This window comes from Drosophila tropicalis, unplaced genomic scaffold (assembly GCF_018151085.1).
Source record: "Drosophila tropicalis isolate 14030-0801.00 unplaced genomic scaffold, ASM1815108v1 contig_845, whole genome shotgun sequence".
NCBI classification, from domain to species: Eukaryota; Metazoa; Arthropoda; class Insecta; order Diptera; family Drosophilidae; genus Drosophila; species Drosophila tropicalis.
In genome coordinates, this window is record NW_027173338.1 from 8,705,989 (window position 1) to 8,731,619 (window position 25,631).

General features: G+C 36.6%; 6 protein-coding genes across 6 annotated transcripts; 3 read left to right on the forward strand and 3 right to left on the reverse strand.

Moving 5' to 3' along the window:
- Positions 1–10,372: 10,372 nt before the first annotated feature.
- On the reverse strand, positions 10,373–11,724 carry LOC137580973 (phenoloxidase-activating factor 2). Its single transcript, XM_068295122.1, has 2 exons — positions 11,551–11,724; positions 10,373–11,424 (listed from the first exon to the last, which is right to left on the reverse strand). The coding sequence occupies exons 1-2, from the start codon at positions 11,635–11,637 to the stop codon at positions 10,591–10,593; spliced, it is 921 nt and encodes a 306-aa protein (XP_068151223.1). The 5' UTR covers positions 11,638–11,724; the 3' UTR covers positions 10,373–10,590.
- A 3,178-nt stretch (positions 11,725–14,902) lies between these two features.
- On the reverse strand, positions 14,903–17,411 carry Nnp-1 (Ribosomal RNA processing protein 1 homolog Nnp-1). The gene has a single exon (XM_068295289.1). It carries the CDS (start codon positions 17,301–17,303, stop codon positions 15,396–15,398), a length of 1,908 nt encoding a protein of 635 aa, XP_068151390.1. The 5' UTR covers positions 17,304–17,411; the 3' UTR covers positions 14,903–15,395.
- Positions 17,412–17,900: 489 nt separating this feature from the next.
- Grx3 (Glutaredoxin 3) lies at positions 17,901–18,897 on the forward strand. Its single transcript, XM_068294415.1, has 3 exons — positions 17,901–18,227; positions 18,292–18,554; positions 18,621–18,897. The coding sequence occupies exons 1-3, from the start codon at positions 18,015–18,017 to the stop codon at positions 18,796–18,798; spliced, it is 654 nt and encodes a 217-aa protein (XP_068150516.1). The 5' UTR covers positions 17,901–18,014; the 3' UTR covers positions 18,799–18,897.
- A 50-nt stretch (positions 18,898–18,947) lies between these two features.
- On the forward strand, positions 18,948–20,323 carry Tap42 (immunoglobulin binding protein Tap42). The gene is made up of 2 exons (XM_068294414.1): positions 18,948–19,190; positions 19,245–20,323. The coding sequence occupies exons 1-2, from the start codon at positions 19,056–19,058 to the stop codon at positions 20,244–20,246; spliced, it is 1,137 nt and encodes a 378-aa protein (XP_068150515.1). The 5' UTR covers positions 18,948–19,055; the 3' UTR covers positions 20,247–20,323.
- A 363-nt stretch (positions 20,324–20,686) lies between these two features.
- Positions 20,687–23,265, forward strand: LOC137580550 (protein disulfide-isomerase A5). Its single transcript, XM_068294640.1, has 3 exons — positions 20,687–21,546; positions 21,608–22,222; positions 22,287–23,265. The coding sequence occupies exons 1-3, from the start codon at positions 20,856–20,858 to the stop codon at positions 22,547–22,549; spliced, it is 1,569 nt and encodes a 522-aa protein (XP_068150741.1). The 5' UTR covers positions 20,687–20,855; the 3' UTR covers positions 22,550–23,265.
- On the reverse strand, positions 23,129–25,442 carry LOC137580551 (uncharacterized). The gene is made up of 2 exons (XM_068294641.1): positions 24,311–25,442; positions 23,129–24,251 (listed from the first exon to the last, which is right to left on the reverse strand). The coding sequence occupies exons 1-2, from the start codon at positions 25,016–25,018 to the stop codon at positions 23,610–23,612; spliced, it is 1,350 nt and encodes a 449-aa protein (XP_068150742.1). The 5' UTR covers positions 25,019–25,442; the 3' UTR covers positions 23,129–23,609.
- Between the last annotated feature and the right edge of the window lie 189 nt (positions 25,443–25,631).

The following is a 25,631-nucleotide window of genomic DNA, read 5'->3' on the forward strand; positions in this document are numbered from 1 at the left end:
TCATGAACTTACACTAATTTTTCATAGCGCCTAAGGGTATGCACAAAAAGGCGAACTTCGGCATTTGGAAGGCTTTACCAACTTTTTTCGCTTCATTTAGTTGCACTTCCCAACTAGTTTTAGAGTTGAAGACATGAAATGGCTATCGAAATCTGGAGTTCTCAGGCAAAGTGTGCTAATCATAGAACTTTGTGGTTTTGGAAATAGCTATACAGACAACAGACTTCCCTTTTTGTGTTGCCCTTGAAACTTCTTTTGGAAGATTGACCTCAGGCCAACTAAATTGCAAAGTTTGGTTAGAAAAACCTTTAAGGAAATCCTAAATTGATCTGTTTATTTGTTAATTATAAGAACATAAAAATATCTTGTAAAATTTTATAAATGGTCTTCGGTTTTGATCATTTATACTGCCATCTTCCTCTTTTAATGCATCTGGAAATTATATTTACTTTTGCTAATAGGATGGGAAAATTAGAAAATCGTGGAAAAAATATTTGAAAAATTAGAAAATAAAAAAAAAAGTTTCATATATAGTTCCACTTTCTTATTTCGCTTAAACCAATAGGTGAATATTATACTTTAATGTCAAAGTTTAAAGCGATAAATATTAAAACAATTTAATGTTACTCATTGTCCGATTCTCGTTTTGGAGACAAACCTTTTCCATTCCATTCAAACCAACTGCAGGAGCTTCGTTTCAAGGAGTTTCATATCCGGCAAAACTTTTGCACATACTTACAGACACTCAAATCCCATAGGAGGAACATAAAGTCTCTGCTAGTTCTTACTATATTCGACATTTGTATTTGTGTGTGAATGTCGTTGGACTACTATCGGACTGGACAAAAGAATTAGCGGAAACAATAAAGTTTTTGCTAAAGTTCCCTCTCTTTTTGTCTGTGTGAAACCCAATAAATTCAAAGTGTTTGGAAATCAATTGGAAACAAATTGCAAATAACAAAAACGAAGAAAATATTTACTTGGCTCCTTCAATTTCCCAACTCTTTTTACCCAAGCAATTGAAAAGTTTGCCAAACAAATATGCAAAGAAAATGGTGCTCGAAGGGCATTGGGAATAACAGTATTGTTTGTACAAAAAACTTTTGTCATTGCATACTTTGGCAACAATTGGCAAGCTCAAAAGTAGATGAAAAAAAATAGAACCGAAAACTAAACTAAAACAAGCTAAATGAATACAACAACAAATTTTCATTCAACCTAAATTTCCCGTAATTAATTACTAACCAATCTATGAACTCTTCAAGCGAACAGTTATTGATAAATAAATACAATCACGTTTTAATTATGCAAAATTTGTAAATTGCATCAAATAATGTGAATATAAATATGGGAATTTTGTTATTAGGTACCCAATCGACTTAGTGATATCCTAGCATTAATTTCGTACAATCATCAATCATTCATAATAATCATATTTTGAATAACAAAATAGTACTGACTTTAGGCCAAAACACACATAAAATGAAATCATAAATTACCCCTTTTAAAGTTGCAATATCAATTAACGAAAACCTAACATAAAATTGTTCTAAATTTCAACAGATCTTAGTAAAAAGTTTTGTTTTGTTTGTTTTTTTTTTTTTTAAATAAGGCATACAATAAAAAATTCTTAAATAAAACGATTCAATAATGTAGAAAATAGAAAACATAACAACAAAAACTTCATGACCATCACTGTCCTTTCTTATATTTTCAACATATTGTGGATCAATGTTTATAATCAGTATGTAGAGAAAGGATCCTTTCGATCCTAACCAATTTGTGTTAAGCAACCTTCACTTTAACATTCATGAGACATACAAGTTTGGTTGGTGAATTCTAATGATTGACTGGCCCAAAAATTTGAAAAGGATTTCAAAATACATCCTTATAATAATGATTTACATAAGTGTTTTAGCTTAATAAAAAACACCTGTAAAAAACACTACATAAAAAATGATAATAAAATAGTTAAGAATCATTTCCTTGTGTCCAATATATCCTTTTACCTTTATATAAACAATTTATATTTAACATACATAGATGTATGTATGTATATGTAAATAAATATATAAATTTGAAGTTAGATTGTTAACAAGCATCTTATTCAAAGCTCAAGAAAATGAAAGAAAACCGAAATAGAAATTGAAATACAAGCAAACACTCAAAATCCTTCGTCAAGACAAACAACTCAAACTCTCTGAATTCGTTTTGGTTGCACCTCAAGTGAGATTAAATAAAACATCATGGAAATTGAAATGAAAATTCGGCAAAGCAAACAAAAATTCAAGACAAGCGCATCTATGAGATACAATCTCTTATGCCTTTGCTTATCCCCCCAAAAAAGTTTTCCACCTGCCATCGACTGTCGAAAATATCTTAGCCAAAAATTCAACCCAAGTTTCGCATTGAGCGCGTAGGTAACTTAACTTTGATGAGTTTGCAAAGTAACATTTTCCGGAGCCGAAAGGAGTGAAGGAAGGAAGCGGAAGGAAGGCGAAGAAGGGGACACTAACTATACCCAGAATAAGGTATTTCACTTACCTTACAAGGCAGACTCGTTTAGTCAAGTGCAGTCAAGTGGGTTTGGAATTATGATTAAAATAACGCAAATGAAGAAACTTTAAACTAGAAGGAAAACCAACAACAAATGCATACATACTTAACATTTAAACTAATTGAAATTATTATTATTATTGAACTTATTATTGAAGCTTCCTGTTAACTAACTAAGTAATACTAAAAAGTTCATGGAACGTGGAACATCGAACAATTTTTCCACGTACTTCTTTACAAGATGCGAGTCCTTGTGGCAGTAGGCCAAAAAGCAGTCGTACTTTGTCTCTGTGCCCTTCTCCAGACGTTTTATGTCGTCGGAAAATGTCTCTTCTGCCTGCCACATACATTTTGGCAGCTTCTTGTCTTAATACACTATATTTTTTTGAATTCCGAAGAAAAATATTATTATTAAACTATTTCCTACGAAAGCACATGTTTTGTCTATTAAGTAAATATATTCATTTATTTGTATGCAATCATTCAAGAGGTCAGATTTCTTTTCATCCCGTTGTCGACAATTTTATGAGATTACATTTCCACGAAAAACAGAGGCGTCAAGTCTAATCTTTATGATAATTTACTATAATAAATAAAAAGTACTATTAAATCAAGTCATATTATTTTCCCACCAAATTATTAGTAACTAAAAAAAGTACTTAATAATATCTAAATCTTATTAAGTGCAATTAAATATTAACTGCCATACAAACTAATGAAATAATGACATAAATGTCCCTTTAATTTAAATATAAAAATAAAAATGTAGTTATCGCAATATATATTTTTTATAAGAACAATTTATAGATGACTTCTCAAATGAAATTTAAGTCTCCGCCTCTGTCACTATTTTATTGAATTGTTTTCAACTAAATAAAAACAAGATTACAGCTTTACCGAAATATTTATACTCTACCCAAGTCGAATTGTCATAATTTTCTATATATTTTTTGAACGGCTCTTCAGATTATAAGAGATTCGATTAGAAAGATCAGCAGTGATGAAGATTTTGTGGGCCATAAAAAGGGTTATCAAATTAACCCAATAATGTAGGTACACTTTGAGATAGGGTATATCAAATTAGGCAAACGCAGTTGAAATTGCATTTTTCTCATGAAACCAGATGCATTTGAATAAAAATTCTAGCAGTTCACCCAAGATGATCAGTTTAAACTACGAAGATTGCTAGAGAAGATGCTCGCTCTATTAGCTAAAGGCATTTTGGTGGGTCTGATGATCTACATGACAAGCCATTACTACAATGAACAGAAAAACGAAAGCAGTAAGCTGTATTTAGATCCGAAGGATATAACGATAACAAGGATACAGACAAAGGAATTGCCTAGCAAAACGTTGCAACCAAAAACAACAACAACAACAACTACTCGACAACCATGGCAGTCCAGCTATCAGCCCTGTGGTTCCAATATGATTTGTGTTCCATATCAACGATGTCCCAATCGTCAATGGATAAATAAAACGGTGGATTATAATGACACGGAAAAGCTCTGCAAGTATATGGAAATCTGTTGCCCAAAAGACAAGATTCTGTCACAGAATACCGAATTAGAGAAACCGCCTTTAGTCTATGATCCAAGAAACTGCAATTTCACTTGGCCTCAGGCAACAGGTATAGCAAAGGACCCAGAATATGTTCAGCAATTAACATTGCCCTGGACTGTATCTTTACTGGAGGATGACTATGGCAGAAGACACTATATTTGCTCTGGAGCATTGATATCTGATCGATTGGCGATCACCGATAGTAGCTGCTTTATGCTCTCGTTCTTCGCATCGATTAAAATTTACGTTATTGCTGGCGAATTCGGTTCGAATCTCCTGTTCCCGAAAACTCAAGAACGTCGTGTCATACAAAGAATAAACAGTCGTGGTGATGAGAATAGCTTTCTTCAAAGTGACCTTACAATGGTTGTGCTAGAGCGACCATTCAAATTAAATGCCGATATTCAGCCCATTTGCCTGCCACCGTCACAAGAGGAGAATCAACAAAAGTTCTCCTACAAACACTGTCTCAGTACTGCCTTTCCCGCCGACAAACATGATTCATTTATGATGCCAAGTCTGAATCACCGTAAATATGAACTTCAGCTGCGTCGCCGTTTCCACGTGGACCCATTAAATGAGACCCATTGCAACTCATTCCCCATGCCTGTACTTACCCATGATAGTAACAAAAACTTGATGTCAAGTCTCAGGTGTATGGGTCGGGATGAAGGAAAAGATCGTAACACCTGCTTTTCAGAAATGGGAGCACCAATCGTTTGTAAGGTGCAAAACGAGGAAGAGGAAGGGAATAGCTTGACTTATCACTTGGTAGGCTTGGGACGTAACACTTCTCCATGCAATGGGCTGAGTTTGCCAAATATTGTAATGAATGTGGAGCATTATCGAAAGTGGATTATTGAAAAAATTAAGGAAACTCATGAAGTGATTTGACGATTTGTAGACCCCTTACAAATTTAATTAAACTATATATTTATATAAATTTATCGATTAAGCTAATTTAAACTGTGTTTGGACTTAAAATTAAATAGTTTCTAAATATGAGTTTTTAATTTACAATAAATGTTCAGAGTTTTGCGTTTTATGATTTAATATTTAATTTGATTTATAGGCAACTAGCGATAATACATTACCGAAAAAGTACAGCTCCAATGACGCACAGTGGGTCGTTTGCTTATTCATTTAAAAAAAAATATTTATATTTATCTGTTTGAGACATTCATTGACTTTTTTTCAAATAAATCTTTTTTCAACAATTGAGAAAAAATGTCAACAAATTAGAAAAGAAAAAGCATTGAATGGACTTGAGATTACTGAGCTGAACTGCTTGACAGCACAACCCAAATGAACTTCTTAACACACTATATAATTTAAACCTCTTTCTGAATTTTACCCTTGATCTCAAGGTACAAGGCAATTTGTTATTACTAAGTGCATGCAACAAGTTCAAGTCGCCACAACTACTAAGTTTGAATTAACTATATAAATTGTTTTTATTAAATTAAACAAATTACAGATAAACTTACGTGACCAACTAAAGGTTTTGTCGAAGTTTTTATACTCTAATACCCTAAGTAAGTTAACAATTTGATTGATAATTGTGACATTTTGTAGATACACTTGATACAATCCTTTAAATCCATTAAAAATAATATCAACTTATTAGCAACTTGACAAACAGAAAAGCCTATATGCTTTTTTCTAGAAGAGTATAGCCAATCTCACCGAGCACTTTTCTCATAAAACTAGCAGAGCATTGAATATAAATTCTTACAATTCTCATGGGGACCTCATTTGTGCAGTTGAACCGAGACAAATTGCTAGAGAAAATGTTCACTCTTATAAGCAAAGGTATTTTAGTGAGCCTGATAATTTACTTGGCAGACTACAATAAGGGGCAATCCGATAAACTAGATAACCAGCAAATGACCACAACAGAAGCATATAAAGGATTACCGCTCTACCCTACACGGCCAGCATGGCAATCCAATTATAAGCCGTGTGGCACCAATAAAACGTGTGTTCCCTACCAACGTTGTCCTAATCGTCAATGGTTGGATGAACTAGTGGATTATAATGACACGGAAAAGCGGTGCAACTATATGGAAGTATGTTGTCCGGATAATTTGACTTCATTACAAGATACTAACTTGGAGCAACCGCCTTTGGTCTATGACCCGAGAAACTGCCAATTTACTTTACCTTCGATTACACATAACTTGTCATATGTGCAACAGTTGACGTTGCCCTGGACAGTATCTTTGATTTATAATTCCAATGAGAACTGGAAATATTTTTGCTCTGGAGCATTGGTAACTTATCGAACAGTCATCACCGATAGCAGTTGCTTTGCCATGTCCATATATGGACCTATGGAAATCTATGTTGTTGCTGGCGAATTCGGTACAAATCTGTTGCATCCAAGAACTCAACAGCGTCGAGTCCTTAAAAGGCTAAATAGTTTTGGTGGTGATCATAGCTTTCCGTTTCTTAGCAGTGATATCGCACTGCTCGTGGTCGAAAGCTTCAACTTAAACGCAGACATTCAGCCCATTTGTTTGCCTCTGCCACAAGAAGAGGATCCACTGAGAAAGTTCTCCTATAGGAACTGTCTGAGTACTGCTTTTCCAGCTGTCAGAAATGCCAAATTGCTTGAAAGTCCCAATAACCGTCAATATGATCTTCAGCTGCGTCGTCGCTTCCATGTGGATCCATTAAATGAGACTCAGTGCAACTCGTTCGGGATGGCTAGATATACTCATGATCAGGATAACAGGCTGCTACCCAGTCTTCTGTGTATGGGTCGAGATGAAGGAAAAGATCACAGTGTGTGCTTTTCAGAAATGGGAGCACCAATTGTTTGTGAGGTTGTCAATGAGGAAGAGGAGGAAAATACCTTGACCTATCGCCTGGTGGGCTTAGGTCGTCATAATGTGCCTTGCAAAGGAATTGGTATGCCAAATATTGTCCTAAATGTGGAACATTTTCAAACTTGGATCATGAAGAAAATTAGAGAAAATTATCTTCGTATAGTTATTCCTAAAATTTAATTTGTTTGTTAAAAGTACAAAAAATATAACATTTGCTAAAAATATTTGTTGTTTTATTCATTAAAATTTATAAGGTTTTATTGTATTTTTTCATCAGAATAAAAAAAAAGGAGGCAGATTTCATAGCGAGAATGGCAAATGTTCTGAACGAATTTATTCTCGATGATGTTCTCAAACAAAAAAAAAAATAAAACTACATATGAACAATAATTGTCACATGTGTATTAGATTGTGTTACTTATTCTAAAGAAATGTTTGTTTAAAGAAAATTGAGATGTCGCTCAGCATTTGTTTTTCGAAGTCATGGGTTTTTGTTTAAAACAAAGTAGAGAAACCTCTTAAAATATTTCAAAAGCAAACACTGTTTAATCAAAACTAAGGCAAGTCATTTAATAAACCAGGCAACTCAACAGAATACCTCACTGAAATTATATATATGAAAAATATTTACTTCTGATGGGCTAATTCTCAGAAATGTCACCTAATACCTGAACTACTTCTTACTTAGTTATTCCCATATAAGATCTCTAAACACTTGATAGGGCCTTCAGTTGCAAACAATATGTTCAGATTGACTGGCTTGTTCAACGTGCTAAGCTTATTATTAATCGTCAAGGGACAGCCCTATTCTTGGGATGAATTCTACCAGGACGATTTTGTCAATGTGGAAGGATGCACTCAATGTGAGAAAAACTATCGTAACTTTGTCTTTGTGCTTGAGCATAAGGAACTCCCGGATGAAGTAGCCGCCTCAACTTATTCATATGTTGCCTTCTTTATGTGGTTATGTTTGGGAAGTTTGATAGCAGTCCAACGGTACCGTCAAATCAAATATAAGTTGTAAATCTAAGAATGTTTTTTAAATCGAGAAAATCATGTGAAATAAATTAAATAAGCAATACAGAAGGGATCACAGTTCAATTTGAGGTGTGTTATGGGGACCATTTCGACCTTAGAGAATCGTGATAGTACGGCTCTAAGGGTGTATTCGCCACAATTGACTTGTGATCTCCGGGATGAAGCTTTTAAAAATTGGTTACATCTCCGAAATTCTGATTATCCTGTAAACTCTGCCCTTCTATCTTTAGTTGATTGTTGCCTTTTGGTGTCGTTTCCTTTATGTCTATTTGTTTGCCACACATTTGTCTCTTGATCCGAATATCTGGCTATGCCACTTCCGTTTGAATTATGGGGACGAACTGTGACTGCTGTTGCTGTTGCCTTTCGCAGTGGCTGTTTTGCATGTCTTTGTGTCAACTGGTCGCTGGCCTAAATTGAAAATTGAAAAATTGCTTATTGCAAAATTTGTAGCCACAATCGCTTGACCATGCACCAGCACCACCACCACCCAACTCAGGAAGAGCAGCAAAACGAACATCGCCATCATGCCTCCTGCCTCCCACCACCGATGGAGAAGAGCCAAAAGAATTGCTTTACATGCTCTTTGCTCTTTTATACGATTTTGATATTTTCTTTTTTTTTTTTGCTCTCTTTTTTGTTGAACTTCCGTTTACCATTTTGGCGTAGATGCACGTGCCGTACGGCAAAAGTCCTGTCCAGGTCCTAGTCCCTGGTTCCTGGCCGTTGTCCACCCACCGACTGCTGTTGCTACTGCTGCTGCTGCTTCTGCTATTTCCTGTGCGAGAATTTAGCAATATATTTTTCTTATTTCGTTTGACGTCCTTGCACTTGTATCTGTGTGGGCAAGTCCTGCAGCAGCAGCAGCAGTAGCCGCAGTCGGAAAAGTAAAAGAAAATAGCAAAACTTTTGCATATTTTGTACTTTATGCTTGAAATATTTATGATCTCATGCAATTTGTGGCTTACTTCTTTGGGTCTTGGCCGCATGCATTTGGTTTTGGTTTTGAGCCCCCCATCTACTTGGTCCTCTTCTTTTACGTCTTCAACTGGCAGCGGTTCCCGCTGGTATTGAGGTCTTACGAGATTGTGGGTCTATCAGCTTGAGGAGTGGGAGCCACAGCGACGTGTCTGGCAATCTGTGAAATATGCTGCTAATGCACTTATTGGCCTGGCTATTGAATTTATGTCGAAGACGTCTCCGACTCGTGCATTTTTGTGGCCTCTGCATTTGATAGCCAAGTTCGTTGGGCTCCTAATTTAAACTCAAGTTTTTACTCTACTGTACGGCACTTAGTCTAATTGTCTTTGCAATCGATAACAAAATATTATACAGAATAGCATTAACTCATAATTCTTGATCAGCCTGAGAATTTGGAAAGAAAATTATATGTCCCATGCTTTCCGTCGGTGCTTTTTTAGTGTGTTTATTACTTTAACTAAAAGTAGTAAAAGCTTTAGAGCACATCGAATTTCAGTCTATGGTGCACACGTTCTTAGCACTTGACTTAGTATCCTTAAATACGAAAGCAATTGGCCAACGAGCCCAGGACTTGGGGCAGATTAATTGCCATGGTAGTAGTCACCACCACGCAGCCCTTGTGGTTCGGGTTTGATTCGGTTTTGGTGGCTAACCCATGGCAACTGTTGGCGACATGGCTAAGCCAAATACCAGAAAGCAAAAAAAAAAAAAAAAGGATTTTACACAAAATCAGTTTGTCTAATTTATTACCCACTAAATGAAAATACGCAAAAAGAATAATAATATACTAGCCCCCAATGCACATTTTAAGTTCATTGCAAAAAATTTGCAGACCAGGAAGTGTCCTGGCGAGGCGTTAACACAGACCATCGAGTGTCTGCTGTTTTATTTCATTCCATTTGATTTGTTTCACATTTGCTTAGCCGACATTTCGAATCAATTGGAAAAGATTGCGCTTTAAATTTCATACAAATGGCTAGCGGAGTCTAACTCACTCTGACTGGCAGGACTCCCGGTCTGGCTGCTTGTCCTGCTACTCCTGCATGCACTTCCGTTAAGGAAATTACCAAACAACGCACGCATCCGGCTGATATGCAGTGAGCGGCGCCTGCGGAGTTGCAAACCATTTCCCAAAGACATCACAGCTCGTCCTTATCCTTTGCTAGAAAAATGCAAGAAAAGAAAAGCATAAAGAAGTCAAATTAATGAAATGACTAAAAGCATGCTAGAGCATTTTTCAATAAAGTCTCAAGTTTGTGGCTAAGTAAATTAGATCAACTTTCGAATATTATCAATGGATAAGGTTCAAAAGTAAACAAGTACAGTTTCTACTTGATATTTACAATGCTATCACACAGCATGTTTGTATTATGATGTAGGAAAATCACGCACAATTAAACTCATTACATTTCACCAAAGTCATTTATTAGTTCAAATTTAACATTTTCAATTGAATGGCGACTAAGTAGGTAGAATCTATTTTTATTTAAAATGAAACTATTGATTTTCAAGCATTCGTGGGTTACTTAAAAAGTTGGGTATATGGTAAATAAAAGAGAGCTAAGTATCCTTTTAAGGGTTGATGTTAAAATCAATATATCTTGGGATTAAACCTCACCAGCTACGATGTACGTAAATTTCTTTCAATAATCATATGATTTATCCATTGTCTATAGAATGAAATATTTGTATAGATGCCAAGTAGTTGAGGGCCATCACAACGTGCTGATCTGGCTAATACTCCAGCAAGCACAAAACAATCCGCACATCCTGCCACTGGACACATCAATGGAACACCACTTGTGCCCGCTTCATCTCCGCAGACAAAGTCATCCTTAGCGCCACGAGCACATATGAATGAATCATTAGTCGGTGAGTAACGTCTTCCCAAAATGGCCAAACGCAATTTGGCCCTACACTGATCTTGAGGTAGGACATATAATGTTGCCCGTTTGGGTAAAATCTCTGAATTACCAAAATCCTTTCGTTGCCAACCAGCCACATAGCATTCACTTAAATTGTGGATCATCTCGTAAGTTGGCAAACAAATGGAACGTACATGGGTAGCCATTAGGAAAGCATTGGCCACCAAAATCATAGCTAAATTATGGGTAGCTGGTGTTTGGGTATAATTCGGATGCAATAATAATTCACTAACTAAACGGATTTGATGTGGACAAGGTTCTCGTTCATCAGCGGCATCGAATTCTCCAGCCACCACACGTAAATCCTCCAGTGGCTCATTGTGTACACAATGTGCTGATGTTAGAATTACCAAGGGCGTAATTAAAGCCCCACTACAAAGGTAATCTTGATTCCCGTAGATGGCCACCAACCATGGAAATTCGGCAAATTTAATCTCATCTTGATTGTGGAAGAGCGACAGCCGGCGACCACATTCCATTGAGGGAACAGTAGTATCGTTTACGTCCGGAATTGAAGACAAATCCAAGGGCTAAAATGGAAAATTAAAAAATGGTTATCTTAACTCTTCCATAAGATTGGGTGTGATTGGTCTTCTTGTTGACTCCTGACAGAAAGCACGGCACGAGCCCTACCCTTCTCTTTTATAGACACATACCTTGCCCACATTTAAGGACTTGTCCGTTGTTGTCGATCTGCAAAATGTCACGAGTAGCAATGTCATTCCGACAAGTGTCAACCACATGATGCCGTCTCTTCTCGTTCTGTACTTGAACTTGTCTATGCAGTGCACTTTCTTATGGGTTTTTCTACCTATATATATATAGGTCAAGCCGTCAAGGTTTGCCGTCTCTTGATTGTGTTATATATATAACTTAAAGTGAGAGCTATAAATAGAATGTGGCGAAAGGCTAAAAGGAGGAAGGGGGGGACCCATAACAAGACAAGCCTCCATATTTCCACATTGTTATGCAAATCTTGTCTATTATCTAATTACAGATAGTATGAGTGAAGGGGTGAAAAAGGAATGGGAATCCACTGCAAATCGCATTCAACTTTTGCGTCATATCTTAATGTACAATCGTCGCTTAAGTGCACGTAAATTGAATAAAATTTCGACAAGTTTTTAATACACAAGACATGCAAACGACAAAAGCAATGTGAAAGGATGTTTTTTCAGGGGACCAAAATGACTTTCTCCATGCAGTTCAATAAACACACACACACACACACACACACACATACATACATACTTACACATACAGGACACTAACTTGAAGTGGTTTTCTTTGCTCTAGAGAGACAGAGAGAGAGAGACTTCCTCAACAACAGATTTGTCAAGAGAAAATTGTATAGAATACAGGTAATGTTTTCCTTCACCCTCCTGGAAATGAAAATAAATAAAATCGATTTCAATTTTCAATTAATATGTAAAAATGTTTCATATACTTACAGTCTTTTAAGCGGAAGTTAATTTAATATATCAGTTGACCCTTAGATATTAAAACAAAAAAAAAAACAAATAATAAAGATTATAAAATTTCATTTTCTGTAAATTGCAAAAAAATATTTATTCAATGATCCCAATTTGAATTGAAAAAAAAAATTGTCAACTGTTTCAATGCAATTTATGCAAATCGAAATTGGCTGCTGATGTGTTAATATTGCTTTCGACCCAATAAATAGCTCAACCCGACATATTTGTTAATACTTTTTTTATAGTCTCATCAAGGGATTATCTATCCCTTAGTTGTCATTTACCTAAAATAATCAAAATATGTAACTATTAAGTCTTGTATGACAGTCTAATGTTGAAAATTTCGTACTAGACTCTAGACTAGAAAAACTTTGACTTCGTCATCGCGTTTTGGAAAACCAAATGAATAAAAAGTTTTGTTAATTCTAACTTAACTAGCACTTAGAATAATATTAATAATAAGTTATAGTTATAGCTTAAAGATATTGATCGGATTTAGTTTAAGGAAGTCAACTATTTCTGGAACCACAACATTCCGAATTATTATTTGCACCCTACTTCCTGACAGCTTTATATCTATATCTACTTTAGAAAACTGCTCAAAAATATATATACATACATACATTCATACATATGTAGAGACGGACACTTTTCGATTCCCACTAAGTTTGGTGTTATGCTGAAGAATCAGCATATCATCTCAAAACGATATACCGAAATGTCCCCCAGTTATGTTCTTGGATCACCATAATATAAAGATGGTTTAAGAACCATTATTCGAACTCGAATTTAAAAATTAAATAACCAAAATCAATACTCATTCATTTTCCTAATTTTTAGCTTGGGTTATTAGAAGTATAAATATTAAATAAGGAATTAAATAAGGATTTTTGAAGTTTTCCTATGTCTACATTTAAATTTAAGTTTACCTTAATATTTTGAAAAACAAAATCTATTAAGTCTCCCAGATTTTCAGGTTTTTAGTATAAGATTTATATAATAAAAAAAAAAAATTAATATTTTAAAATCACTAAACAACATCTACACACATGCATTAGAAAGTAACGCTAAATTTAATTTAAATTTAATACAAAATATTTAACCAAATTTGAATGAGCTTAACTCCAATCGAGATATTTTTCTGAACGCAAATTCCGTCTAAAGAGTTAAACGAGTTGAGTTATCAATTGATTACAACTATAAGGTCAAAATAAAGTTTCTCTTAAATGCACAAAAAGTCAACTCAAGAAGTTACTCTTAAATGCAGTTGAGTTTTCTCTTCACAGTCCCACTCAACTCAATTGAGAGTAAATTGCACTCCGAGTGCATTGCTCCTCCGAATAAACCCAAAGTGCTCAACCTTTCCCCTTTATCCCTTTAACATGAATCAAGAAATACCAACATTCCAGCACAGGCTGTGTCTTGATCCATCGGGGTAATCTGACTTCTTCCAGATACACCAAATTGTCCCTGAAGAATTTCCATTCTGTTGTGTCGTTATCGGACAACTCTTCATCCCAATTTTGCTCAGCAAGCCACAACTTTTGCATGAATAACTTGACTATTGCTGTTGTGGATCCTAGTTGATCATAAATCTTGGCTAGCGTGGATAGCACTACTCTTTTATTTACTTTTCTGTTCTCGTCACAGTGTACCTTAAACTTAAATTCGTCTTTAAACGGCTCCCATTGCAACCCCAAGGTTTTAATTGCTTCGTTCTCATCGATTTTTAATACTTTATTATCGCCTGTATCAATAACTTCTTCAACAATTTCGGATCCATTTTCTCAAATTCATTCCTGCCTTTTCCAGCTCTCTGGAAACCTGCTGAACTTTGTACCGTACGTTACCGTTGTCAATTTATATTTTTTTAATTTTTTCTGCGGTGAATTTCTCCACAAAATATGCTAGTATTTTTGATCGTCTTGATCAATGTTTTATTTGCCGATACATACCTTCCAGAATCATTAATCTTTGTTGTTTTGTTAAAATTGTCTTCACATTCATTAGCTTCTATACCATCTTTTTCATCTGCCTCCATTTCCCAAAAACGCTCCATATCTGTGATATCTATTGTTGTAGCTACTATGGACTCATCTCTTTTTGACTTCGTACATCCCGACACGATCCAGCCAAATTGAGTATTTTGCCCTAGCAGGCTATTAATCTTGGCAACTCCACTTTTTAAGATGTGGGTATATACGTCTACCCCTATTATCAAATCGATTATAATATAATAATTATTAAAGGTGGGGTCAGCTGGCACGTAAGTTTCCCATTTTGACATATCCACGTGTGCTATTTTTAATGGAAGAGCTTTCATTAATTGTGGCAATACAATTGCCTCAACCTTAAGAAGTTCTATTTGAGAATCACGCGTCTTCATTTCAATATTTACCATATATTTTGAAGTTCTAGGTTTTGTTGAAGATACCCCATCTTTTTTATGGCAAATTAGATAATTAAAGTTTATTTCATAATGTTTGAAAACTATCAGCTTGAACAGAAAAATTACAGCAAAAATATCTATATGTAGGTATGTATATATATTTATATATTTTAAGAAACATAATTTTTAACTACTAAATTATTAGATTTGCTGTAAAGGTCTTATACAGAGGGCTCATGGAATAAACCGAAAAAATAGTTTCCCACAATTAGGAAGTAAAAATATGTTTTATGGAAGAAAATTACAAATACACATTATAATCAATTGATTTTTTTCCCCTATTTTCGACTTTATGCTCTGATAACAGAAATGTTCCAACTTATTTTTCTAGACGATATTTAAGAACTTAAGACATAATGTATTATTCAATATCATCTGTTAATTAAATAAAAGTGCTATAAAAGGAGCGCCAATTATGAGACTTTTGTTGTTTTCTTTATAAGACCATTACTTATAACTCATATCTTTTCTAAAAGCTTTATTCTAATTTCAAAAGTATTGAAAGTTATCCATTACTATAGTCCTCCTCATCGTCGTCCCCTTGTTTTCCGACCAAACCTAGCCATTTTACACAACGTCACAGGGTGTCATTGAATAGTCGTTTAGCACCTTTAAAATTGGGATGTATCGGCCCAGGTAGAACGTGTGGCTTTAATGCACTTTTACCCGGCACACGATCCGCATCATAGGGTAATTGTGGTGATAATTTCAATTGGCGATAATAGTCGCTTTTGGGATAAGCGCTATTACATTTGGTCATTATGCGGACACGTTTCTTCGACGACGATCCGCTGACCGAAGGAGGTTGAGGAGTAGCAAATTGAAGTGTGCTTTTATTAGGCTTAGGTGTGGTTAACTGAAACTTAGTGTTTGCTTCCTTTGTTTGTTCTTTACGCGATGGGACGAAAAACTCCTGTTCGCCTGGTTGAAGAGGATCATCCCAGCCATTTGATTTGGGCTCCTCTTCTTTTTGCTGCACTTGAGTTGTTTTAGCCTTCTTTGCTTTCTTTTTAGGAGGTGAAGTATCCTCCTGCTCCTGATCCTGGCCCGGCTTGTGCGTTTCCTGCTGCTCTATTTGGTCCTGCTGCTCATCTGCCTTTACTTCTTCTACCAGCCATGACTTTTGCATACTCTTCCTAACTTTTGCATTGCGTTTGACTTTCTTCTTAAGTTCCGCTGGTAGTGCCTGATTGATTATTTCATCATAATTATCCTCGTCGACCTCATCAAAATTAATCGATTGTAGCAATCGCTTACGCTTGGCTTTATTTAATTTTTTTAGTTTTCTACCAGTTCCAAAGACTTCCTCTTCTACCTTGTCGGCATCGCGAACCTTTTGCTCTATTAATTCACTTAGAGTTTGACCATCTGGCTTAGGCATTTCACGTACCCCCAAGGGGAATTCTCCAGATTTATAAGTTTCAAAAATTTGAATTATTTTCCGTAATCCTTTACGACGTTTGGCATTATAGTCCTGTGTACGCAATAGATTTTGAAGCTCATCCAAGACTGCATCAGCATTCAAGGGTAGCTCTGGCATCTGGACATCCACATTGCCAGCCCGAGGATCAAGGGATAGTTGAGACGACTTGTTTTCGTCGCCCTCTTCGTCATCCATTTCTTCATCGAAGCCCGAATCCAGTTTTTCGACATCATCTATCGAGGCAGTGGGAAAGCCCATTTCTTTCCAAGCTGAGTACTTTTCACTATACTCGCGACCCAACTCGCTTTGATACAGCAAATGATACAGTACACGCGTTCGGCACTGAGCAACAAGTTTGGCATCTCTTTGCGTTCCCATGTATGTGACAAAGGGGCGTAGAAATAGATTAACCTGGCTGCTGGTTATTTCGCCATTTGCAGCCTTCGCCAGCTCCTCAAAGAATATGTCCAAATAGTGCATTGTCATGCCACGGCTTTTAGGTTGATCGGCCAAAACTGATTCCTTCATTTGCCTATTAAAGATGTCAATTAAATCTTTGGACCATTTGCTTTGTTTGAGCACTTTCAGGCAATATCGTAACATGCGTCGGACAAGCATTAGAAATTTGTCCATACGCCATTGATCAATGCCAAACCATTCTTGGCACATGACACGCATGAATGCACTAAAGTAGGCAAGACTACACGTGGTGTTCCCATCAAAGCTATCCACCATTTGAGCCAGCTGTTCGGCCAGATCCTCTTGGACCAGTGGCTTATCTGACATCCACATGTTGTAGTATAAGCCCTTCCAGATACGCAGAAAATCGTCTTCCGTAAAGGAGAATGATGAATTGGCTCTCAGTTTAAACCATTTGCGTAGCTTGCGGATTTGACGATTCCTTTTAGTCACATCATTGCACGCTAAAGCGCGTACAATTTTTACCTCCTGCGCTATCACCAGCAACTCCTTTGGCACGTCTCTTTTGGACTCCTCTTCATCCTCCTTTGTCGGTATTGCGGGTTCGGCACGCCGTTTAATTGGTTTCTTCCGTGTCACCATTATGTTTTAATTGAAGAAATCAGCGAATTTGCAGAAATATCTGATATCTTCACTCTCTTGGAACACGTGCAAAGCAAATGCCGAAAAGTGTTCAGAGCCAGCCACTAAACAAATCGATTGTTTCCTTTGTTTTTCAACACTAAAGGTTGTTGAATTTATTTCGCATCAAGAGCGTAGCCAAGATTCAAATTAAGGGGATCATGCCATTTGCGAGCCCCTGCGCATGTTGTACTACGCCCTTGTTTTGTATACAAATATATTTGGATATACATATGTACGTACAATATACAGATTTACCAAACAAAATTGTAAGTTTTATTTTTTATATTTGAATCACTTTTATCTGTAATGGTCTCTAATTATTATTTCATTTATTTAATAAAATAACAAAACTATTGAGTATTTCGCAACACTGTTACCGGTCAACAATCAATAAATAAAAAAATATATTTTTTGCTTTTCATCACATTTTAAAGAGACCGTAACTTGTGGAAAATTATTTCACAATTCATATTAAAAATTTGTTGAAAATTTGAATTCTAAACATCATTTTTTTTAAATTTTTGGTTTCAGTGTGTTAACCATACCAGTTAATCAGTTACTCGTTTACCAACACTCTTCTCAGCTGATAGCCTTAAATAACTGCAAACACAAAATTGCCTGTAATATTTTAAAATTACTGCATTTTCAATAAAACAAACCCAAAACACAATGTCCGTGTTAAATGTTTCAAGTGCCGAGGAGTATGAGAAATATATAAACTCTGAAAAAACTACTGTGGTCCTTTTTGCCGCCGACTGGGCCGAACAGTGTGCTCAGGTTAAAGATGTGCTGGAAGAGCTAACCAAAGTCTTGGGCAGTGAGAAATTACAATTTATTAGCCTTAATGCCGAACAATATCCTGAGATTTCTATGAAGCATCAAGTAAGTGAAATCGCAATGTGGAGTTCTCAATTTATAAAAAACTAAATTTTTACTTGCCCTTTAGATTGATGCCGTACCCACAGTTATTTTCTTCACTAAAGGTTCGGCTGTAGACAGAGTCGATGGTGTGGACATAGCAGCCATTACAAGCAAGTCCAAGAAATTGGCCGAAAGTGCCAGCAGTGCCGCAGCTACTGGTCAATCTTTGGATGAACGACTAAAGGCTCTGATCAATAAGTCTCCGTTAATGATTTTCATGAAGGGTGACCGTCAAGCACCCCGTTGTGGCTTCTCCAAGCAACTTATAGCTATTGTTAACGAAACGAAGTACGTACGTCCACCTGTCATCTAGATTTTTAAATTTTGTATTTAAACTATTGTCTTGTATAACAGTTTACCATATGAAACTTTCGATATACTCGGAGATGAGGAAGTACGACAAGGCTTGAAAACCTACTCAGATTGGCCCACATATCCTCAAGTCTATGTAAAGGGCGAATTAATCGGCGGCTTGGATATCATCAAGGAACTTGTTGCTGGCAACGAACTGGAAGCCACCCTCAAGGGCTGAGGCCTTGAGAATCCACCACACCAAGTCAGGAACAAAAGAAACACAACCCATGTCCAATCACTTTTATATAATTCAATAAAAGCAATTGACCATTAAAAAGTTTTAAATTTTATGTAGTAGTGTTGGCAATCGTCTAACTTTAACCGGCTGCATATTTGATGTTGCTCAACACTGAGATGCAACACTAATGTTCGGTTTGCATTTTATTTCGACAATTTAGAAATCAAATATAGTACATACCATTAATTAATTAACACATGGCTGAAGCAACAAACACTGACTCATCGAACGGCGGCGAGGATGAAAAACTGTCTGATATATTTTTAGCCGGCTGGAATCTTTACGATGAACTGGAAGTCACCGAGTTGCCCTTTAATAGTAGCGAATTTCAGGTAATAATCTCTCGGGAGAAATAAACAAAGAAAAATCATGTAATTTATTTCTAGAACAAAGTTAAATCCGCCATGAAGCAATTCGAGGAAGCCACTGTGATTGTGAATCAAGTCAGCATGTTCAGTGCCAACGAATTGATAGATGAAGTGTCTACCGATTCATTGCCCTTTATGTTGTTGCCCTATTTCCTTGGCAAATTGACTACTAAAATTAATAACCCGAATAGTACGGAAGTATTGGATTTAGGGGAAATCTATTTCAAAGATCATTTGCAAAGGTGTCAGGAGTATAGTCTATGCGAAGGACCAAAAGTAAAGCCGACACAGGATGAAGATAAGGTTGAAAAAAGCGAGCAGCGCGAACTCATGGAGGCGGCCTACAATCGCAATGATAAAATTGCTCAATACCGCAAAATGAAGGAAATAGATGAATATATGAAGAAAGTGCAGGCTGCTGTCAAAGACAAAACAGCCGACGACGAAGTTAAAAGGGAATTCTTTTTAAAATATTTGGATAAAAGCATCATAGATGCTAAACAAGAGTTGGAAAGTTTGCGCACGATGAAAGAGTTGGCTAAAATGCGTTTGGCACGCTTGGCAGGAGGAGAGAACCTACCAAATGCAATTGAATCCTTTGGTGGTGGTCCATCTACATCTCAAAAACAAGGCCACAGCCATCATCATCACCACCACCATTATGGAAAACAATCTACTCAGCCTAAACCATTGCAGCCATTTATTATCACTCGCAATGCCCAGCAGAAAGCCGTCTTTGGTCTCGGTTATCCCAGTTTACCCATTATGACAGTGGACGAGTTCTATCAGCAACGCGTCGATGAAGGCATATTCCCTGATGAAGAGAAGGTGGCCAAAATGAATCAAGCACAAGCCATCGCTGCGGCTCGTGATCCGAATGAGCAAGAGGATGAAGAAAAAGCTGTTGTCGAACAGCAGGTGGAAGACGATGATCCTGAATATTTGGCCCGCATGCGACGTATGGATGAATACAAAGATGTGGTCCGCCGTGGTGATGGCAATCGTCATAATCGTAGTTAAGACATTCTAGTTTTTCTCAGCTTCAACGTATTTCTACTCGATCAAAATTAAAAAATCAACAAATTTGCAGGCAAAAATCCACATATTCACTTAGATGAAGTAGTGGTGAGAATGGGTGTCTTTTAAAGGTCGAGGGATCCAGGTCATATGCAGGTTTTTGTTCGCCTCGCATCTCTGATGCTTCCTAAAAATACTCGCTATTTTAAAAGGATTCCAAAGATAATTCTCGGAGAAGAGTTTTCGATTGATTAGCGATGCCTATAATTGACAGCGTTGTTTTTATTTGGGCTTCACTGTTGCTATTTGTTTCTTTTTTTTCTCTTTTTCGCACCCACGCATCAACAAGCTAAGCGCGAAATGCCTGAGTGCGAAAGAGAGCACAACACTGGACAAATGTTTAGTGTCATACGGTGGTAACTAAAAAAATATCGATAATACTCTGAATCGCTGACGTTTCCGATAACACAGCGGCATCGGCATTTTCAAGAAATTTAGAATTGTTTTTATCCACAAAGAAAATGGAACCAATGCAGTTGTTTTAGTACAAGTTTAAATCTAGTTAATTAAAATAATCTTCTTAAGCGCAAAATTATTTGACAACAAACGCAAATGCATATCTCAATGCATAGTCAGTTTGTTTCTCTTCTTCTTCTACCTCTTTTCTGTTTTCTGCCGTCACTTGTTGCAGCAAAAACAAAATCCTCATCATTTATACATGATGACATAGTCGAATATAAAGATTTCAAGAAGCTTCTGCGTACCAAGAACAATATTCTAGCTCTATATGTGTCCAGTACGAAGGCGGCGGCAGCCGAATTGAAAATCTTTCGTGAGGCCGGCGAATCAATACGAGGAACTGGTACAATGTTGCTTGTGGATTGTGGACTAGATCAGGAGCACAAGAAATTGTGTAAAAAATTAAAAATAACGCCGGATCCTTATACATTAAAACACTATAAGGATGGAGATTATCACAAGGACTATGATAGGCAAATGAGTGTTGCCTCGATGGTAACATTTATGCGTGATCCCAGTGGTGATTTACCCTGGGAAGAAGATCCAGCTGGTAAGGATGTTGTACACTTCAGTGATGCTGGCACATTCACCAAACATTTGCGCAAGGATATAAGACCTATGCTGGTGATGTTCCATGTGCCCTGGTGTGGTTTTTGTAAGAAAATGAAACCAGACTATGGCATGGCGGCCACAGAATTGAAAACCAAAGGCGGTTATGTGATAGCAGCAATGAATGTGGAGCGTCAGGAGAATGCGCCCATAAGAAAACTTTTCAATATCACAGGTTTACATAAAATTTTTTTTTAAAAAAAGTGAAACATCCCTTTAATGATTTTTTTTTTCAGGTTTTCCAACTTTGATATATTTTGAAAACGGCAAACTTCGTTTTACCTACGAGGGCGAAAACACTAAAGATGCTTTGGTCGAGTTCATGTTAAATCCCAATGCCAAGCCAGCACCAAAAGCCAAGGAACCTGAATGGTCAGCCGATACGAATTCGGAAATTGTTCATCTTACGACACAGGGCTTTGAGGCTGCTGTGAAGGATGAGAAATCCGTTTTGGTTATGTTCTATGCCCCTTGGTGTGGTCATTGTAAGCGAATGAAACCAGAATATGAAAAGGCAGCCTTGCAAATGAAACAACAAAATATTCCTGGAATTTTGGCTGCTTTGGATGCCACTAAAGAGCAGGGAATTGGTGAAAAGTATAAAGTGAAAAGTTATCCCACCGTTAAATACTTTTCTCATGGAATTCATAAATTTGATGTTAATGTGCGTGAGGCATCGAAAATTGTAGAATTTATGAAAGATCCAAAAGAACCTCCACCACCACCGCCTCCAGAAAAAAGCTGGGAGGAGGAGGAAAATGCCCAGGATGTTATACATTTTCTCAACGATGAGACTTTTACATCAACTTTGAAACGAAAAAAACATGCCTTGGTCATGTTTTATGCTCCCTGTAAGTGAAATTTCAATCACTGAGAAAACTAAATAAATCAGGATCCTTTTTCTACTTTTGCTAGGGTGTGGACACTGTAAGCACACGAAGCCAGAATTTACTACTGCTGCCATTTCCCTACAAGATGATCCTCGTGTGGCTTTTGTTGCTGTTGATTGTACCAAACATTCCGCACTCTGTGCCAAATACAATGTACGTGGCTATCCAACTATTCTATATTTCTCCTATCTCAAAACAAAAGTGGAATATAATGGTGGACGAACAAGCAAAGATTTCATATCATATATGAACAATCCACCTAACTTAAAAGATCGCAGTGAATTGTGATCACATCTGAACTGAACTATCAATCTCTCTAATTTTCTGTGTAATCTCAGTATTTCTGTATAATAATATAAGTATCAAGAAACTATCTTAATTGTTAACTCTTTAAAATTTTTTCTATAAAATTTTGTTTAATTTCTAATTATTATAACCTCGCAGATGGCATTATAATATTGCACATTTAACGTATATAAAAAAAAAAAAAAAAAAACGATGAGTTTAAAAACTTTATGTAACATCTAAAATCGAAGTTGAGAATGGCCTTTTCGCCAGTTCAACCCTGGTTTTTAACAAAAAACAATGAATCTGACTTTTTTTTAACATAATCGTCTTTGTCTGGTCAGGAATATCAAGTGTTAAATGCTAAAATACTGCAAAATTTCCATTTGCACTCGAGAGAAGAGAACAATTGTGCTTAATCCTTTAATGTGTATAGCTGAGATGCTGCTAAATAAACATTCTTGTTAACAGTTTTAAACAAATATACAGTTTAACAAATCTTGTCAAAATCTGTCATTCTCGGTCTGATTTACATAAATAGTAAAAATCTCAGTTAACTAAATAATTGCGAAACAAACTAAATTCATCTTCATACCAAATAATTTTAATACATTTTATTGCTAGTTGAAATATTTTCCATAAAGTCTGCTTTAATTATAGACCATAGACCATTTTGAAAAGGATCGATTACTATGTGTATAAAAATTTATATTACAAAATGTTTGCTTTGGTTTTTCATTTTTGGGTGTATAACTTTCTATTTTATTTATTTTCTTACAATTACAATTTCAATAATTTCTATTTCGCTTTTAAAAAGACAATATCTTAATTTAATTTTTTTTTGTATATATTCTTTTTTGTATATATATAACCGAACTTTTTCATTTGTTTTAAGTGTGGCACACAATTTTTCGATGAGGACAAAAATGTTTTTAACAGATTATTGCACATATTCTACGGTTGTGATTGATTTCGACCGAATTGCATCTGTTTGGAGCCAAAAATTAAAAAGGATCTTAATGTGTGTGTGTGTGTGTGTGTGTGTGTGCTAGGGTGTGAGCCTTCAACGTTCTGTTCCATTCTCGCCTCGTCTAAACTTTCCGTGCCCGTTTCGACTAAGCCTTCCTAGCCAACTGCCACGCTGATCATTGGCCGTATACTCATCATTGATTAAGGTGAAGCTATTGAACATATCCTTCATTTTGATGGCCCGTGAGCAGGCATAATTTTTGGTGGCGACATACATTTTTGTTAGGAACTCGGGCATTTGTTTCTGGGTAACCCAGGATTTAATATTCTGTGGTATGGGCACACCAGGATCATCATAGTAGGTAAGTATGAAATGTAGTCCAGGTTCATGAAATCCTCGAAACGGTTTAATGACCATCACACTCCAATAATCGGTTACGCGCACCTTGCCCGATATGGCGGGATATGTCTTATGCTTGGCGCCACGATTGCAGATGAATATGACATTTTTGGTCTCATCCTTGATATAACGTCGGCAATAGACATAATCGCGATTCGCAAATAAACGTGGCCATTGCATTTCCCAATATATCAAATGTGAATTACTTCCCGGTACAGGATCTTCACTGATAAGCTCCAGTCTTAGGGCCGTATCATCCCATTGACGCCGATAATCCAAGTCGGTTTGCACATGAAGAAAATCATCGGCAGTGATGTCATCAAATCGGGCATATACCTAAAAATTTCAAGGAATTATTTGGCAACTTTACTGGAATTTTGTTTTTGGTTATATACCTTATACGAGTACATGGACGTTCGCTCTTCTCTCCGCCAAATGCTGAACTCGTTTTTACTAAAATATGGTTCCCATTTCTTATCATCTTGAGCCTGGATACGCACTGTACCGGCTGGAGCACCACGAGCATCTAAATCTAATGGCGTGTGACAGTTTCGTATGCTGGCCTCCTTGTCAGTCTCAGCTGCAGATGCGGGCATCTTTTTGGACGATGGCGTTTTGGGCGAAGATGAGGATGAGCTTTGAGGGACATTTGCGGGAATTGGTGTGCCATTTTTACGGCAACGTTGATTGCCCAGCAAACAGTAACAATATTTCATTTTTTTAGCCTGGCAGCGTTCGCATAATTGATTCTTAGCCAAGGTATTGATAAACTCAATATCACGATGGCACACATCGAAATTGGCCAGCGCCAGGCGTTCCTTGTTCCAATCGAAGCCATCGCTGCCAAGCTGCTTAATATTCAAGCCCACAACGCCAACAGCACTGAGCATAAGGCCCCGGAGTGGCTGCTGCAATTCACGCCGGTAATAGGCTCGCCATAGTTGCTTCAGACCTTGAGTGCCATAGACCGATTGATAGAAGCACAACAACTGTTGGATGCGACGAGAGCGTTGGGCCAATATCGATTCACATTGATAGCTCCAGGCCCGTAAAGTCTCTCTGGACTGATTTTTGATGGCTAAGATAAATCGATTGAATAGCATGCCGGCTAATTCAATTGTTCCTCTGCTACTGCGAGTGCTACGACTGCTGCTGCTGCTACTTGCATAACAGACGCGCCGCCGGTTCAGTGCGGTGGCGGATGGTGAAAACGAGGCGGGGGGCAGGGCAAGGCAGTGGACAGTCAATGGCTGATTATTTTGTTGTTTCGTTTCTATTCAATTCAGACACACACACACTTACACACAATGTCACATTTGTTCAATTTTGTAAATTTACTCGATAAAATTTTGAATTTTAATGTTTAGATTATCTTTTTTCTCGTTACTTTATTTAGTATTTATGTCTCTGTGTAGTGAAATAAAATTGATTTGTAATAGGAATATTTGCTAAGGGCTGGCCTGTGGTTATGTTATGAATTCACCCGCTGTGTTATCATTTTCAAAAGAAATCCAAAAACGTGCAAACTGCAATTGTTGTTGTTGTTCGTTACTAGATAACAGTGTTGGTCAGTCGTTTCTGCTAGAGTTGGGTGGCACTGTGTTACATATAAAATAAAAAAAATAGAAAGTCCTTATCTGAAATTCGGAAATAATATACATAGTTCTGTTTTAAAAATTCCATCTCACGATATGGCGTTCATTATTTAAATATTTT

What these genes read in the sequence shown, in the direction of transcription:
- LOC137580973 (XM_068295122.1), bottom strand. Translation starts at nt 11,637, where the DNA reads ATGTGGTTGACACTTGTCGGAATGACATTGCTACTCGTGACATTTTGC. An exon ending in AGTCCTTAAATGTGGGCAAG is followed by an intron (nt 11,425 to 11,550) that starts GTATGTGTCTAT and finishes TTTCCATTTTAG; the next exon opens with CCCTTGGATTTGTCTTCAAT.
- LOC137580550 (XM_068294640.1), top strand. Translation starts at nt 20,856, where the DNA reads ATGCATATCTCAATGCATAGTCAGTTTGTTTCTCTTCTTCTTCTACCT. An exon ending in AAAACTTTTCAATATCACAG is followed by an intron (nt 21,547 to 21,607) that starts GTTTACATAAAA and finishes TTTTTTTTTCAG; the next exon opens with GTTTTCCAACTTTGATATAT. An exon ending in GGTCATGTTTTATGCTCCCT is followed by an intron (nt 22,223 to 22,286) that starts GTAAGTGAAATT and finishes TACTTTTGCTAG; the next exon opens with GGTGTGGACACTGTAAGCAC.
- Tap42 (XM_068294414.1), top strand. Translation starts at nt 19,056, where the DNA reads ATGGCTGAAGCAACAAACACTGACTCATCGAACGGCGGCGAGGATGAA. An exon ending in TTAATAGTAGCGAATTTCAG is followed by an intron (nt 19,191 to 19,244) that starts GTAATAATCTCT and finishes ATTTATTTCTAG; the next exon opens with AACAAAGTTAAATCCGCCAT.
- LOC137580551 (XM_068294641.1), bottom strand. Translation starts at nt 25,018, where the DNA reads ATGCTATTCAATCGATTTATCTTAGCCATCAAAAATCAGTCCAGAGAG. An exon ending in CGTCCATGTACTCGTATAAG is followed by an intron (nt 24,252 to 24,310) that starts GTATATAACCAA and finishes TGAAATTTTTAG; the next exon opens with GTATATGCCCGATTTGATGA.
- Grx3 (XM_068294415.1), top strand. Translation starts at nt 18,015, where the DNA reads ATGTCCGTGTTAAATGTTTCAAGTGCCGAGGAGTATGAGAAATATATA. An exon ending in AGATTTCTATGAAGCATCAA is followed by an intron (nt 18,228 to 18,291) that starts GTAAGTGAAATC and finishes CTTGCCCTTTAG; the next exon opens with ATTGATGCCGTACCCACAGT. An exon ending in GCTATTGTTAACGAAACGAA is followed by an intron (nt 18,555 to 18,620) that starts GTACGTACGTCC and finishes CTTGTATAACAG; the next exon opens with TTTACCATATGAAACTTTCG.
- Nnp-1 (XM_068295289.1), bottom strand. Translation starts at nt 17,303, where the DNA reads ATGGTGACACGGAAGAAACCAATTAAACGGCGTGCCGAACCCGCAATA.